General features: G+C 46.0%; 1 protein-coding gene across 2 annotated transcripts in view; it reads right to left on the reverse strand.

Moving 5' to 3' along the window:
- The window catches only part of MINPP1 (multiple inositol-polyphosphate phosphatase 1), an 81,557-nt gene extending 65,058 nt beyond the window's left edge, over positions 1 to 16,499 (reverse strand). The window contains exons 1-5 of one of the 2 annotated variants that reach the window (XM_083149070.1): positions 16,303 to 16,499; positions 12,126 to 12,887; positions 11,084 to 11,281; positions 3,080 to 3,180; positions 184 to 317 (exon numbers count right to left, since the gene is read on the reverse strand). In XM_083149070.1, coding sequence (XP_083005196.1) covers positions 184 to 317; positions 3,080 to 3,180; positions 11,084 to 11,281; positions 12,126 to 12,744 — 1,052 coding nt within the window. In that variant the 5' untranslated portion in view covers positions 12,745 to 12,887; positions 16,303 to 16,499. Of the gene's footprint in view, positions 1 to 183; positions 318 to 3,079; positions 3,181 to 11,083; positions 11,282 to 12,125; positions 12,888 to 16,261 lie in introns of both variants that reach the window. The other variant, XM_083149069.1, reaches the window with a different exon arrangement.
- Between the last annotated feature and the right edge of the window lie 25 nt (positions 16,500 to 16,524).

Consider the following 16,524-nt stretch of genomic DNA (forward strand, 5'->3'; position numbering starts at 1 on the left):
TCTCCATTTTATCACTTTTTGAAGCTTGATACATCTAGCCCTGAGTCCCACTGTTACTGTGTGTACCACATTCTAAAAAAAACATAAACAAGTGTATAAATTACCAGATAAAATAAATAGGATTACATATGGAGTATGTGGATAGCTAAGAAAATGTAACAGCTCACAAACCCCACAAGATACCTTTTGCTTTCAGAGACGGCGGTGTCTAAATGCTGGAAGATATGCTGGAGCAGGCTACAACTGGCCCTGTGGTTGATATCAAATCCATAGCCGCGCTTCCAATACTGCTTCAGGTCATTGAGGTATTCCAGAACCTGCGCAACAGAAAGCAAGCAGGAAATCATTCGTGCATGGATTCCAATTGGTATAAATGTATTATATGTAGTGTACAAAGTACAAGATGATTATAAACTCAAACTATACAGGGAGATTAATACTAATACACTAGATATAGATTTGAAGCAAATGATGTTACTGCAGAACCATATTTTACAATAGTGCTAAAGCAAATAAATGATTAAGATGGATGCTGAATAAGCTGAGATATGTTTATACAGTATATATATATATATATATATATATATATATATATATATATATATATATATATATATATATATATATATATATATATAATTTATTTGGAATTATGCATAAAATAGGACTTTAAATGTGGTCAGATCTTCATTGTTTCTAAAATAAGCCAGATAAAGCATATATTGTATGTACGGAATTCTTTATTAGTCACAATGAGCTATCTTTACATTTATTTATCAACAAAAAGTATGTGATTCTATAAAATGGTTAGTTCAGCTGAGGGGATAATTATGCAGGAGTGTTAATCAATGGATGGCATCAGACAGCAAGGATAAAGCCATTACTTACCAAAAAGAACGTTGCTGCATATTTAAAGCTTGCTGCAGGCTACATGAATTAGTCAGATGACCACTGGATGAATATACTGTGGATGAGGGTGTATGGTGCCCATGCATATGTGAGATACTACATGCGATTTCGATAAATCAACACAACAAATTGCATGCCATCGCATGTGTCACCCGACTCGATGCGCGGGCCTGTCGGTCAAATATTATGAAGCCAGATGTGCTGCACATAATAAATATTATGTGCTGCATGTACAGACGGAGCGCCTATCAGCCAGTGCTAGGGCTCGCTGGGAAGCCGGCGCTCCATCCAGTCTCCTCGCAGCAGGGGAAGCGAACCCTGCCCGTCTCCGCTTTAGGTAGATGGGCAGGGTTAGGGGGGGGGATCAGGTGGTGGGAACCAGCGGCAAAGCGGTCGGGACCAGCGGGGAGCTCCGTAGTAAGGGGATGTGCGCATGGCTGGCGGGGGCTGGCGGCTGGTGAATCTACCGCCAGCCCCAGCAAGAATGAAGGGCGCTCCATCTGTAATATCTATCGCATTGCATGTGCGATCACATGTAGTTTTTAACTACATGCGATTGATAGCAAAGAGATCTGTGGTGGAGCTAGTCAGTGGGGCGGTGTAGCAGAACTGGTGGCAGGAGGGCGGCAGGTAGCATAATTTGAATAAAAACATTTTAAAACACTGAGCTGCCCTCTGATTGGCTGAGAGAGCTCTGCTGACTACCGCCGCCCACCAGTCCTCTTCCAGAACCCGATGTGTCATTGAAGGTGGCATGCGACATTGGATGCTGGAAAAAAACACTTCAGATGTGATCAGATGTGTATGGGCATCATAACAGGGAAATGTTTTGTCTACATGATAGAATGAATGGATAAATAAAGTGGAGAAGTTGCCCATACTAAACCATCAGCTTTTGTCCTTTTGAGGGCTCTGCTAGAAAAATCTCAGAAGCCAATTGGTTGCTATGGGCAACTTCTCCACTTACACTAAGACTTGTTAAATCTCCCCTTTGAGCAGGACTTACATGGGCAAATTTACAAAGATTGGGGTTCTATTGATGATTCCCATAGAAATCAGAATCTACTTATTTAGCACCTTCTAGGAGATCTGATTGGTTGCTGTGGGTAACATCTCATCTTCAATAGAACTCCCATCTTAGTGAATTTACCCCATCTGTCAGATAAAATATTTGTAGAACTAACAGACATTTTATCCGACACCAGATATCGTTGCAATACACTAATGTGAGATACATCACAGTGTATGGCTCAATATCTGGGTTCCTTCCCTACGGAGGAAACATCTCCCTGTTCCCGTGAGGGATCAGGGGAAAGGGTTATGCAGTGAGCTATGGCAGCACACACACACTGCCAGATGTTATGACACACTGATAATTAGTGGCTGGTTATGGCAATAAGCTGTAGAATTACCTGGGCGATTATTCTGCCATATAACTGAATACTGTATGCCCAGCATTACTCTGGTGAAAAATACTGCATTCCGACAAAGCCTCATCTCAATTGTGAAACATGGCAGTGGCAGTATTCTGCTTTGGGGACGGCTTGTCATCACAGATGGAATTCTGGATTGTGTCAGGAAATAATACAGGAGAATATCATGAAATCAAAGTGCAGACCTTAATCCAGTAGAAATGTTGAAGCAGAATCTGTGGGGTGTGCACGCAAGAAATCCCACCAACACCCATGGGTTAAAGAAAGCTGTAAAACGAGGGTCAAAATTCCTCCAAACCTATGGGACTAAAATCTTTGGACATATCTGAATATTTTAACGCAGTGGTTCTCAACATCAGTCCTCAAGGACCCCCAACGGTTCACGTTTTCCAGGTCTCCACACAGAATCACAGGTAAAATAATAAACTCCACCTGTGATCTTTTAAAATGTGTCAGTGAATAATTAGTGCACCTGCCGGGTGACCTGGAAACGTGCACTGTTGGGGGCCCTTGAGGACCGAGGTTGAGAACCACTGTTCTAGATGATTGTTGATTAGATACTTGCATTGACAAGCAGGTGTTTCTATTAAAGTGGCCAATAATTTTATAATAGAGTAATAAAACACACACACACACACACACACACACACACACACACACACACACACACACACACACACGGAAAGAGGCATTAGGATGGCTGAAGAAGTTAATAAAGTTTCTGCACTTGAACTCACTTTTGCATCTTCTTCATCAAACAAGCGGCACCATGGAGAATTAATGACATTGTGAATGGCAAGTTCAAATGAACACGTAAAAAAGGCCACTTGAATTAAATCTGCAATGGGAAAATGAATATTCTTATGCACATAAACAAATAAGGCCTACTATACAATTTATACAGTGCCAGAAAGTAGCAATGTACAAAATAATCATAACTAAATGATATTGTTCTCTATCACTCATGACTTTTTGCTGATATTGAATATAACCAATTTACACTGCCAACATTTAATATATTTAATAATGAACATTCCTGGCTCATGTAATAGTTGTGAGTTTAAATATCACTCAGTGTGATCTTTGAAAACCCCTGCAGTTCCTCTTCCTTGCCTAGGGTGTCGCTGTCTGCTGTAGTGCTTCTAGCACAGTGTGGTCTGTATATCACCACTGATATGCAAACCAGACCTGTGCTAGAAACACCACAGCAGACAGCTACACCCCAGGCAGGGAAGAGGAACTGCATGGGTTTTCAAATATAGCGGGTGCTAGAATGAACACTAGAATTACCCTGGTCCAGGAGAGTAGACCCATGTTTTTTTTCTCTCTGAAATGGTCAACCCGGATCTAAAATGCCGGGGCTTTGACCCTGGAATTTACCAGGGTTTTTCCCAGATCTTTATTCCAAAAGCCTGGGTCGCTGGCTGTCTGAAAGGGTGCGACCCGGGTTTTTTAGGATTAATACACAGAATGGCACTGCGTAGGTGCAGGGCAGTGGTAGAGCAGGTGATGGGGAGCTGCAGTGGCGGCCTGGAGCAGGTCATGGGGAGCTGTACCACTGTACAGTCTTCCAGGCAAAGACAGGGACCAGCCCCACCAGACAGAGAATTTTCATTCCAAGTTTTATCAGGGGCAATTGGATACCCCCCAAGTGTCAAATAGTTCTGGACATACATAGTGGCAACATATTCAATTTTGCTTTCAAATTGGGATACCTGGGGACCAATCAGGAAAGAGCATTGTATTACTGGTAGTGGGGCTACAGTGTCGCATCCCATTCTCCTCACTGCTTAACCATTTGAGTGTTAAGTGAATTTGCCAAAATAGATGTGAAAATTGCCAAGCAAACATTTTTATTCATGATAATGACCTGTAATGTTTATATAGGAAATATAACCTTTTTTTTTTTTTTTTTTTTTTTTTTTTTACAAAACATTTTTTTTAATTTGAATTTATATAACAAATGTGAACGATGCTGGCATTTTTAGCGGAGGTTTTGCCCATCTCTCACATGGAGTAAAGTTTAAAAACAAAATCCCTGTAGATATATATATATATATATATATATATATAATATATATATATATATATATATATATATATATATATATATATATAAAAATCGCTTTATTGATTATAGTCTATATATTTTCTGCATTGGATTGCTGAATGCTAAGAGTTATGCCTGGGGAAGCAGACACTAGAGTGCTGCTGTAAGGGGAGACAGCCTGATGGGGCACAACAAGGCAGCAATTGGAGATGATGGCAGGCACAAGAGCATTTCGGACATGAGCAATGCAGGATGTGCAGGGGAAAGATGTAGTCCACTGCAAGAGATGAAATAATGAATGAAGTGAGAGAAGTATGGGGGACAGCAATATTAGTGGGGTTGTCAATACAGATTCTACATGACGAGGGAGGGAATATCTGAGAATAAGAATAGGAAGATCCAGGCAGCTAAATAATCTAGTAAGTGGGAGACAAGACAAAAAATGATGAGCTGTCCACAAGGGGACATCTAACCTCATGACTGTTATATAGGACATAACAGGTATCTAGCATTTATATATGTCTAGTGTCCGTGAGTCTTCAAAACACTGCAATCTGCTGCCAGAGAGTTAAACTACATCTCTTTCTCACACATGCACAAACACAGAAGGTAGCAGACTAGCGCTTCGAGCGGGCTTACTAGTTTTAGCATTAAACAGAGACTTTGATATACATTCATACAGATAGTGGTAGATGCTCAATTAGTTCAGTAGCATTTCCCAGGTGCATGAGGGAGGGGTTAAATACTGGGTAAGTAAAAAGAGGATTTTGGTACTTACCGGTAAATCCATTTCTCTGAGATCAGCAGGGACCACTGGAATCACTTTGGTATTAGAGCTGGGAATGCTGGGAGCTAGGCACATCTCAATATTAATTAGGGGATACTGGCTCCTCCCCTCTAAGACCCACAATCCCCCAGTGAGGAAATTGGCCCACCAGAGGAAAGGGTTACAGGAAAACAACATAAATTTAACATACATACAACACGCAGGCACCGGGCCGGGCCGCACAGTAACCACAACAGACAGGATCCAGCAGCCGGGCGGGTGTCCAGTGGTCCCTGCTGATCTCAGAGAAATGGATTTACCGGTAAGTACCAAAATCCTCTTTTCTCTGACATGCAGCAGGGACCACTGGAATCACTTTGGGGAGGTTCCAAAGACCAAGCCCCGGGTGGGAGAACGCTGAGGATCCTGCAAAACCAGCCAACCAAAGGTCGAAGCCGAAGAGGCAAAAGTATCAAACTGGTAAAATTTCACAAAACGTGTTTCGTGACGACCAAGTGGCCGCCCTGCAAAGCTGAGAAATCGAAGCCCCTCTCTCAGCGGCCCAAGACGTACTCACCGACCTGGTAGAGTGCGCTGTCAACGAGGCAGGAGGAACCTGTCCCGCGTGTAGATATGCACAACGGATCGTCCACTTGATCCATCGTGCAATCGTGTGCTTGGACGCAGGCCAACCCCTGCGGAAAGCGTCGTAGAGGACAAATAAGGAGTCTGATTTACGTATGGACCTTGTTCTATCCACGTAAATTCGTAACGCCCGGACAACGTCCAATAAGGACTGCTCCGGAGAACCTCCTTGAAACGCCGGAACCACGATAGGCTGGTTAATGTGGTATGAGGATACCACCTTCGGGAGAAACCCGGAATGGGTGCGTAGTTCTGCTCTGTCCTCATGGAAAATTAAATACGGAGGACTACAGGACAGGGCACTAAGCTCTGACACACGGCGAGCTGAAGCCAGGGCTAGCAAAAGCACTGTCTTCCAGCACAAGAACTTCAGTCCACCCTGTCCAATGGTTCAAAGGTCTCTGACCTCAAGAAGGCCAGCACCAAATCCAAATCCCACGGAGCTGTGGGGGGTACGAAAGGGGGCTGGACCCGGAGAACCCCCTGGAAGAAAGTCTGCACCTCAGGCATGAGTGCCAATCTCTTCTGAAAAAGGACGGACAAGGCCGAGACCTGAACCTAAAGAAATCCCAGTCTCAGACCCCCGTCCAACCCTCTCTGTAGGAACAACAGAAGGCGGGACAATCTGAAGACCCTGAATGGCCAGCCCTTTGACTCGCACCAGACCGCATACGAGCGCCATATTCTGTGATAATGCGCTGCTGAGGCGGGTTTCCGGGCCCTCAACATCGTCGGAATTACTGTTCTTGGAATTCCCTTCTCCCGCAGGACCGAGGTCTCAACAGCCACGCCGTCAAATGCAGCTGTGGCAGATTCTGATGGAAGAAGGGACCCTGCAGAAGTAGATCCGGTCTGAGGGGCAACCGAACTGGCTCGTCTGCCAGTAACATCTGGATGTCTGAAAACCACGTTCTGCGAGGCCACCAGGGCGCTATCAGAATAGCTTGCACTGGTTCCTTCTTGAGCCTCTTGAGCACCTGGCCCAGAAGTGGAAGTGGAGGGAACAGGTACACGAAGCTGAACTCCCACGGAGTTGACAGAGCGTCCACCGCTATGGCTTGAGGGTCCCTTGTACGTGCCACGTACGCTGCAAGCTGATGGTTCTTTTGAGACGCCATCAGGTCCACCTCGGGAACTCCCCACCTGTCGGTGAGCTCCCGAAACACCTCGGGGTTGAGAGACCATTCGCCTGGGTGTAGGTCCTCCCTGCTGAGGAAATCGGCCTCCAGATTTTCCCGACCTGGGAGGAATACCGCCAGCAGAATTACTCTTGACCGCTCCGCCCACTGAAGGATCTTCCCTACTTCCTTCATGGCCATGCCGCTTCTCGTGCCGCCCTGCCTGTTTACGTAGGCGACTGCCGTGGCATTGTCCGATCTTATCTTTACTTGTTGACCCTGAAGGAATTCCTGAGCCTCCAGCAGGGCATTGTAGATGGCCCTGATCTCCAACACATTGATGGACAAGTGACTTTCGTGAAGACACCACCTGCCCTGGAGACGGAGGTGGAGCACCACGGCTCCCCAGCCGCGGAGGCTTGCGTCCGTCGTTAACACAATCCAGTCCTGGACTGCAAACCGACGGCCCTCTACCAAGTTCTTCCTGTGACGCCACCACAGTAAGGAGGAGTGTCTCGCCTCGGCCGACAAGCGGATCCTTCTGTGAAGATTCAGATGCGAGCCCGCACCCTTCCTGAGAAGATCCCACTGAAACGGTCTTGAGTGGAACCGCCCCCACGTCAGAGCTGGGAAGGCTGCCACCATCTTCCCTAATAGCTGTGTACACAGGTGAAGGCTGATCTTCTGTGGAAGTAAGACCCTCTGAACTAGGAGCAAGATCGCCTGGATCTTGTCCTCCGGCAGGAAAATTCTCAGAGACTCTGTGTCTAGCCAAAGACCTAGGAACAAGATCCTCCTGGATGGGACTAGAGAGGACTTCTTGAAATTCATTATCCAACCCAGGCTGGTGAGCGTCTGGGTGGTCAATTGCGCATGACTCTCTAGTAACTCCCTCGTTGGCGCCTTGATTAGGAGATCGTCCAAATAGGGGATTATGGTCACCCCCTGCCATCTGAGGGACGCAATGACCACCGACAGAGTCTTGGTAAATACTCTGGGCGCTGACGATAATCCGAAGGGCAGAGCCCTGAACTGAAAATGATCCCGACCTATGGCAAAGCGGAGAAAGGCTTGGTGAGGAATCCATATCGGGATGTGTAGGTAAGCATCCTTGATATCCAAGGATATCATGTACTCCCCTGGCTCCAAGGAAGCAATTACTGAGTGAATTGATTCCATCTTGAATGGTTGATAAGAGACTAGTAGATTCAAAGGTTTCAAGTTCAGAATGGGCCTGACCGACCCATCCGGCTTGGGGACCACAAAGAGGCTTGAGTAGTACCCCGTGCTCCTCTGAGCTGCTGGAACCGGCATGATGACCTGAGCCTCCAACAAGATCCGAATAGCCTCGAGCAGGCTCACTCTCTTTTCTTGAGATGCTGGTAGGGCCGTTGTGAAGTACCGTACCGGAGGTGTGGACTCGAACTGAATTTGGTACCCATCTGAGATTACCCTGCGAACCCACGGATCCTCCGATAGGGAGAACCATTGGGTTCTGAAGGCCAGCAGACGGGCACCTACCAGTAAGCTGTTGACGGAAGCTGGTAAACCGTCATGCCACCGGCTTCTGCTGGGGCTTAGGGTCCTGGACTCTTGGGGCGGCCTGAGGACGGGCTCTGGCCCGAGAACCTCTGGAAGCCTCTTCCTCTGCCCCGAAAGGGGCGCTGAGTCCGAGAGGACTGAAACGACGGGCCTGCAAACTGTCGCCTAGGTGGAGGAGGAGCTGCAGATGGCAGGAAGGCCAACTTCCCTCCCGTCGCCTGTGAAATCCATTTGTCTAATTCAGGGCCGAAGAGGATGTCCCCAAAAAAGGGAAGACCCTCCACAGCCCTCTTAGATTCCGCGTCCGCCTGCCAAGAGCGTAGCCAGAGGGCTCGACGCGCAGAAATGGCGCTTGCCGAGATTCTAGATGAGATTAAGGACACGTCCTTTGCTGCCTCCCCTAAAAACATAGCAGACTCCTTAATGTGTTCGGCTAGGCGGCGCAGTTCATCAAGAGGCATGCCGGCCTCCAAGCCCTCGATGATTAACTCTGCCCACTTGACGTTAGCCTTATTCACCCAGGCCGACACTATGGCCGGTCTGAGTTGAGTACCTGCTGCCACATAAATGGCCTTGAGGGTCGCCTCCATCTTCCTGTCTGAAGGGTCCTTTAAGGCCGAAGCCCCAGGGACTGGCAGCGTAGTTTTCTTGGACAGCCGGGAGACTGAGGTGTCCACAGGAGGCGGAGTCTCCCATTTGCTTAGGGCGGCCGGCTCAAAAGGATACAGGGAAGGAAAACGCCTGGGAATCTGGAACCTCTTGTCCGGATTCTTCCATGCCGCCAAAAGCTGATCTTGATTTGGACAGGGGAAGACCACTGACGTCTTCTGAACCCCGCCAAACAGATCAAACTCCTGCGGCTCTGGCATAGGATCCTCCGGTAAACGAAGAACCTCCTTTACCGCCATAATAAGAGCCTCTATTCCTAACGGAGTAGGCTCACCCTCAGGAATGACATCCTGAACCTCCTCCCTTTCGCCATCCTCCATTTCATGAAATGGATCATGCTCCTCCTCCAAATCATCTTCTATAATAAGAGCCTGATAAGGCCGCTTATTACTGGAGGTGGAGGGCCTCTGCGGTCTGCTCATGGAGCTAGCTAACCCCTCCACAGACCTTGCCAAAGCAGTGGCCCAAGTGGGCTCTGCTCTGCGAGCAAGCGCCAACTCAGATGTCAGCTTGGACATAGTACCCGCCAAGGTCGAGGCCCACTGGGGAGCCTGAGCGCCTGCTAGAGACGCAGATTCGGCACCTGAACATGACTGACAAACAGTGGCGTTCCCCTCAGCTGTGTACTGGGAAAACTTTGCTGTACAAACAGTACAGGCAAAAACCTTCTGAGAGGCTTTGGACCTGCCCGTCATGATCACCTGCTCGCCCGGCCCGATCAATGCGTGCAATACAAGACAGTTACACACACACACACTAAGTACAGATACACCTCTCACAAGCCAAAAACCTCAGGGTTCTGTGAGACCTGGAGGAGAATAAGCCCTGTGAACACAAGTACCTATACAGTGCAAAACACCATATATGTCAGCATAAAACCTTTAGAGCTTCCCAAGCTGCAGTCACCTGTAAACAGGAAAGAGTCAGCCTTACTGAGTGTATCTGTATAATGGCCGCGCCATGCCCGCCTCCCGTTCTTAAGCGTGTCCCCTCTCCCTCATACCTAGCCAGCCTGTGCAGTCCTGACAGCGCCCGGAGCCACCCGCTGCTAGCGCTCCTCTGTGCAAGCCTCCGTAAACAGCTTTACCAAGCGGGACCTGCAGCACGAGGACGCGCCTTCCGCAAGATGATGGCGCCTAACAAACGCTGCAGGATAAGCGCACAGCGCGGCTGAGACGGAGAGCAGGGGACGGCGTGTGGAAAGCGCGCTCAGCGCAGTACTCACCACCGGAGGCTCCACTTCGTGACTGGCGTCCCCTTTGATGGAGGGGCGGCAGGAACACGGAAACGTACGGGCAGGCACCTTTAGCGAGGTCCTGACCGACGACCTGGAAATCCAGGGGCGCTGAATACCCGGACCCACACCTTTTCCTAGGTGGGGAAGGGATTCACAGAAATAGAGAAAAAACCTTTCTAATAGAAAAAAAGCTAGAAAACGTGCAGGAGCAGAAAAAACTGTGACCTAACTCCCTGGCACAATTTTCTCACTGGGGGATTGTGGGTCTTAGAGGGGAGGAGCCAGTATCCCCTAATTAATATTAAGATGTGCCTAGCTCCCAGCATTCCCAGCTCTAATACCAAAGTGATTCCAGTGGTCCCTGCTGCATGTCAGAGAAACAAGACATTTTTTCCCTCAACACACTGAGCAATGCTAGTAACCAATCTAGAACACTACATGATAATAGAATTCAGAGATATTGGTTACATATACCTGCGCAGGTGTATGCTATGCCCCCAAGCCGCGTCAAGGCTTCTCTGTATATTGGGGGTCCCTAGCGCAATATACAGAGAAGCCTTGACGCGGCTTGGGGGCATAGCATACACCTGCGCAGGTATATGTAACCAATATCTCTGAATTCTATTATCATGTAGTGTTCTAGATTGGTTACTAGCATTGCTCAGTGTGTTGAGGGAAAAAATGTCTTGTTTTACTTACATTGATATACATTACCTGCATTTAGCTCTTGTACTGGGATTCCTAAAAGTGTAGACATTTTGTGCAGAACTCTACTCATTTCTGGACCGGTCTTAAACTTGTCCAATTCATACATTGCAGTGTCGTTATTGTCCACCTGGACCACAAACCTCTCACAGTGATCAAAGAAACGCATTAGAGTGTCATTGACCACAGGTTCTCTGCAGGTTACATCTGGTGAAACAAAAACAAGACTTGATATTGTATGGCATTATTTGACCTTGCAGATATTTTATGAGGTCTGAGGTTACTCACACAATTCCCGTGACAGATCCAGGCCGACAGTCTATCCAGACACCCCAATAAGCACCGGTGCCTAAACCTGGTGATATGTTGTGGTGTTCTAGCCAATATGGCAGGGGTGGGCATTATGCAGCCCTCCAACTGTTGATGGACTACACATCCCAGCAAGCCTTGCATCAGCTTCAACATGTCTAAATAGCAAAACTAAGGCAAGGCATGCTGGGATGTCTAGTTCATCAACAGCTTGAAAGCCTCTTATTGCCCACCCCTGCTATATGGGGTTATTATTGTAAGAACTGTAATTACCAGTTTTGGTGTTCTGTGCCAGAAAGAAAATTGTGTCTCCCTCCATTCATTTTTTAATAGGAATTTAAGGTACATGCCGTCGTGGGGAACAGTCATGAAAATACTAATCTCAAAGAAAGCCCATATATAAAAATGGATTTGAATTTAAATCCTCTTTATACCACATTCCTGAACTTTAGTTGATAGGTTTATTTTCTTCACTTACAGTACCCTTTAGTAAATAACACATTTCAAAATAATGCCCATACCCATAACCTGTTGCATCCCAGTCAAACAGCCTACTCATTGAGCTAGTCAGGAGACGCACGGCTTCAAAAGGAGGGAAGCTTACAAATGAAAGTAATTAAATAAGATGTAACGGAAAGTGCTGCCCTTTTACCCACTAGTGTAATTCTATCGGTGCGTTTAGATGGATATCCAGTATGTTTAATATCAGGATAAAATTGTAGAACTTTCCAGTAGGACTTACCTTCTATTTTATCTTCAGTGGGCTGAGGAAGTCGGAAATAACTGTGTGCCAGACCCCTGATAAAAGCTTTTGTACTGTCTACACAGCGATGCTTAGAACTGGTGATAAAAGACATTTTACATTTATGGAACTTGTCAACAGTGAAAAGAGCAGGGAAGAGGGAAGCCAGCCTGTAAGCGAGATTCTTCATGTCCTCCTCTCCTTTCTTCACCAGCTGCCCATCCATCCAGTCTTCATACCACATGTCCCAGCTCTGCAGTTCCTTCACCAGCTCAGATTTGCTGTCGCTTTTTTGGATTAGGCTATACATTTTCTTTAACTTCTTAATTTGATTTTTGGTGGGGTATCTTGTGCCATGCCTGATCACAGAGACTACCTTGAGTGGCGTGCACGTATTGGGCAGAAGATCCTGCTTTTTGGTAACCGAGAGCGGATTTGTCAGTACGAAGGGATTCACTTCTTCATATCTGGTCTTGGTGCCAAAATAGAGGGCTAACCTTGGAGATTCGTTAGTTACAGAGGTCCCCCTGGCAGCACTGCAGAACCATGTGGCGCAAAGGAAAAAGATCTGGGTAGCTCTAGGGCCACATTTTCTGTAGGTGTGGGATATGAATCTCATGGTGGAAAGGTCAAGGATAGCCAGTGCTACCGCTATATACCAGATAGGGGAACAAGGACAGTCTGTAGTTAGCCAACTTCTTGTACCGTTTAGGAATTCACAACAGCAGTGAATCTGCAGATTCCTCTCATGTATGGAAAGTCCTGATTAAAAATAAAAAAAGGAACATAGAAGTTAACAGCAGATAAGAACCATGAGGCCCATCTAGTCGTCCTATGTACAGGCACATACTTTCACATTAGGGTTAATTTGATTATTTGTTTGCCAGAAGCTAATTAACCTACCAGGATATTTTTGGATTGTGGAAGGAAACCGGAGTACCCAGTTTCATGGCATAACATGGCATTACCATTTAAATTAGTCTAATAATAATCATGAAACTTTCTGCAACTAAAAATATGACAGGTAATTAAATGTTAAATCAACAGCGACCGGTCCCTAAAACTACATTGCTATAAATGTGATGGAGTTCTTGGGTTAGATAATGGGATAGTCCTGCTTACATGTTAATAGCGGACATTCAATGCCCCGTGTGATGCTACTGTCAGTCAGGGGATGTGTTATACAAAAAGAAGCCTCTCTAAGTAGCCGATCCCTACAATGTGTTAGAACTGACACTAAGGCGAACCCTTCACTTCTTCTTTGTGACCCCGCAATGCGTATGTACATATGAAGTCTGGTAATGCAGATGTCCACTGCCAGGGATAGATCCTGCAGATCCCTTTCCTAGTAAATTAAGCAGAGTGTAGCCGGTCGACTACTATAGATATCATCAACTAAAGATTGTATTAGCTACCAGTGCCAAGCTCCAGAATGCTTGGTAAATTCAGTAATAAGGCAGCCACAACACTAACCATACCTCGCTAACCCCTTACCCAAATTCCAGCCCAGTGCCTAAATCTAAACATCCCCTAGCCCAGGCATTCCCAACCACGGTCCTCAAGGCACACCAACAGAGCAGGTTTTCTAGATATCCAGGCTTCAGCACAGGTGACTTAATTAGTATTTGAGGGATTCTGATTAAACCATCTGTGCTGAAGCCTGGATATCACTAAAACCTGCACTGTTGGTGTGCCTTGAGGACCGTGGTTGGGAAAGCCTGCCCTAGCTGAACACTGCTGATCTTCACATACTTATACCCGGGACTGTGACTGATGGCATCCCCTGCTCTGAAGTAGAGATAAATTAGGGAATATCAGAAGCCGCTAAACAGAGGTGACGGTATGGGTCATAGGATTGACAGTAAATAGGTTGACAGGCAAAAAAAAGTTGACACGTGAATAAGGTCGAAATGATCAAAAGGTCAAAACAAGCAATCGGTCGACATGAACACCATATAAGTGTCCTGATTCACTTATATTCTCCCTCTATGTCCACATGGATAGTTAACCCTGTGAGTGCCAACATTGCTGTGACAGATCCTCAAAATATCCGCAAAAAATGCCAGCGACGCTCACAGCGACTGCTCTTTTAGTATAAATAAATATAAAAACAACCAAGTCAATTCATTAAAGTTTAGTTAAATATTGCACCCAAAAAAAAAGTCGCTGTGAGCGGTGCTGGCATTTTTAGCAGATCTTTTAAGGGATCGCTCACAGCAATGCTGGCACTCAAAGGGTTAATGAAAAGGTTTGCTTCTCAATTTTCACACCGATTTTGACAAATTCCTTTGGCACTTAAAGGGTTAAGCATGTAACCCCCCTATTTAAAAAAAAAAAAAAAAACTTTCCCATGTCAACCTATTGCTTGTGTCGACTATTTTGACTATGTCAATCTAATGCATGTGAACCTTAAAGCCTGTCGACCAATAGTCAGTCAACCTATCGACTGCATTCCCTTTATTTATGTCCTTAGCTTAACTGGTTCTAGGGTGTGTCTAGGACTTATAAAGCAGGTAGGCAGGTGGTGACATCTGAGCCAAAAACAAGGTGCAAGTGGGTAGAGGCGTGATTGTGATCAAAATGACTGAACGATCAATTAGCAAATTTCAAGACAATACCCATGTAAAGTTGAGGCTGCTAAGGAATCTACATTTCCATTCTCTAAACAAATATCTGTAGCAGGTCTACTTCCACACTACTCAGAGATGTTTGGTATATTTAGCAATATTTAAAATAACATGGAGTCAGTTTATTTATTTATGATAAAACTGGAGGCTGCGGCCTGGCAGGTATTACATGACAGAAGTCTGACTGCTCCTCCTGCCTCTATGCGTTCTAAACCCACACCGATGGTGAAAGCATGCACATTTCCAGTTAATATTAGGCCCCTTTCACACACTCCGCCTCCTGCCGGGCGGCAAAACCCCGCACGGCCAAATGCCGCGCTGCACACAGTTGTTAATAATGTACATGATTGTGTGCATTCACACGGGACGGCAACGGCCCGGCCGCCCAGTTGCAGCCAAATCCCACCACTAGAAAGGACATCTGCTGGGCTGTGGCCATCCCCTCCACTTTATTTTTCTCAGTGCGGCATGGCTCCTTGGCCGTACGGGGTTTCACCACCCGGCAGGAGCCGGAGTGTGTGATAGGGGCCTTAAGCCTATGTAAACTGCTTAATGTACACAGACATGCAATACATCAATATAATGAATGTATCTACATTACCTTATGTAAGACATTTAAAACTTAGCATTCTTATTTAAAACATAATAAATATTTATAGCCCAATAACATACACTGTAAAACGACATCTTCACCATACTGTAAACAAAGATATACTATATCAGGAAAACATTTTAGCAAAATGAGACAAGCAAAATATTTCAATGTATATAAATAATGTTATAAAAATGATGGGGCTCACCTATCGATTAGTGATAAAAACTCTTTGGGAATGATAAAACTAGATGTATATTATAAATGATGCTCCCAATTGTCATGCGTTTAAACAACAACAGTTGGGAGCTGATTAATAATATGCAGTTGTATCATTTTTGATAAATAGCCTTATCCCTATAGATTGTAAGCTTACAGCAGGGCCCTCTAACCTCCAAGTCTGTCTGTTGTTACCCAGTATGTTTTATCACTGTCTACCATTGTAAAGGGCACCGGAATCTGCTGCACTATATAAGAAACTGTAAATAAATAAATAGCCCGGTACTTTCTCATCTTTGCGGCTGACGCTACGGAACTTACGTACTGTAGGGTTGCAGCCACCGCTTATGCTACGGAACTTACTGACTCTTCACGCCACCACCCTGGGTCCACACCACCCTCCTGTGTCCAAGCCACCATGTATTACTTTTAGTAAAATTGTGGCGAGCGAAGCGGAACAAGCCACCGAGCCCGAAGCGTGGCGAGCCCGCAAGGAGACAATGGTGCTGCTATTCCCGTAGCGGCTAATAACTGGTAGTTACTGGCATAGCGGTGGCCGCAAAGATGAGGAAGGACTAATAGCCCACCTAGTGTAGAATAATGACTGCCAACACCAATGTATGTGTTATATATAAGTACCATTGCAGTGTAACAGCCAAACATGTACAACATAGTTAACAGTAAATACACATACTTACAGTACCAATATATACAATAAGGTGCAGTGAGGGGATGATACCTTGTCCAGGATCTAGCTGTCTCTCCCCCAGTGTGCGGGCCAGAGCAGCTGCACTGGGGGATACCTCGCTGTGAAGTTTACCAGTCAGCAGGAGGATGAAAGCTGGACGCTGCACATTGTCCCGGCTGGCTCGCGCTGCTGGGTCTGCTGCTGCCAGCGACAGCTCTACAAGTTTCTATACCGGAGAGCCGCGCATGCGCACACAGAGCGCAGCACCAGTAT

This window comes from Crinia signifera, chromosome 6 (assembly GCF_055691185.1).
Source record: "Crinia signifera chromosome 6, ASM5569118v1, whole genome shotgun sequence".
Lineage (NCBI taxonomy): Eukaryota > Metazoa > Chordata > Amphibia > Anura > Myobatrachidae > Crinia > Crinia signifera.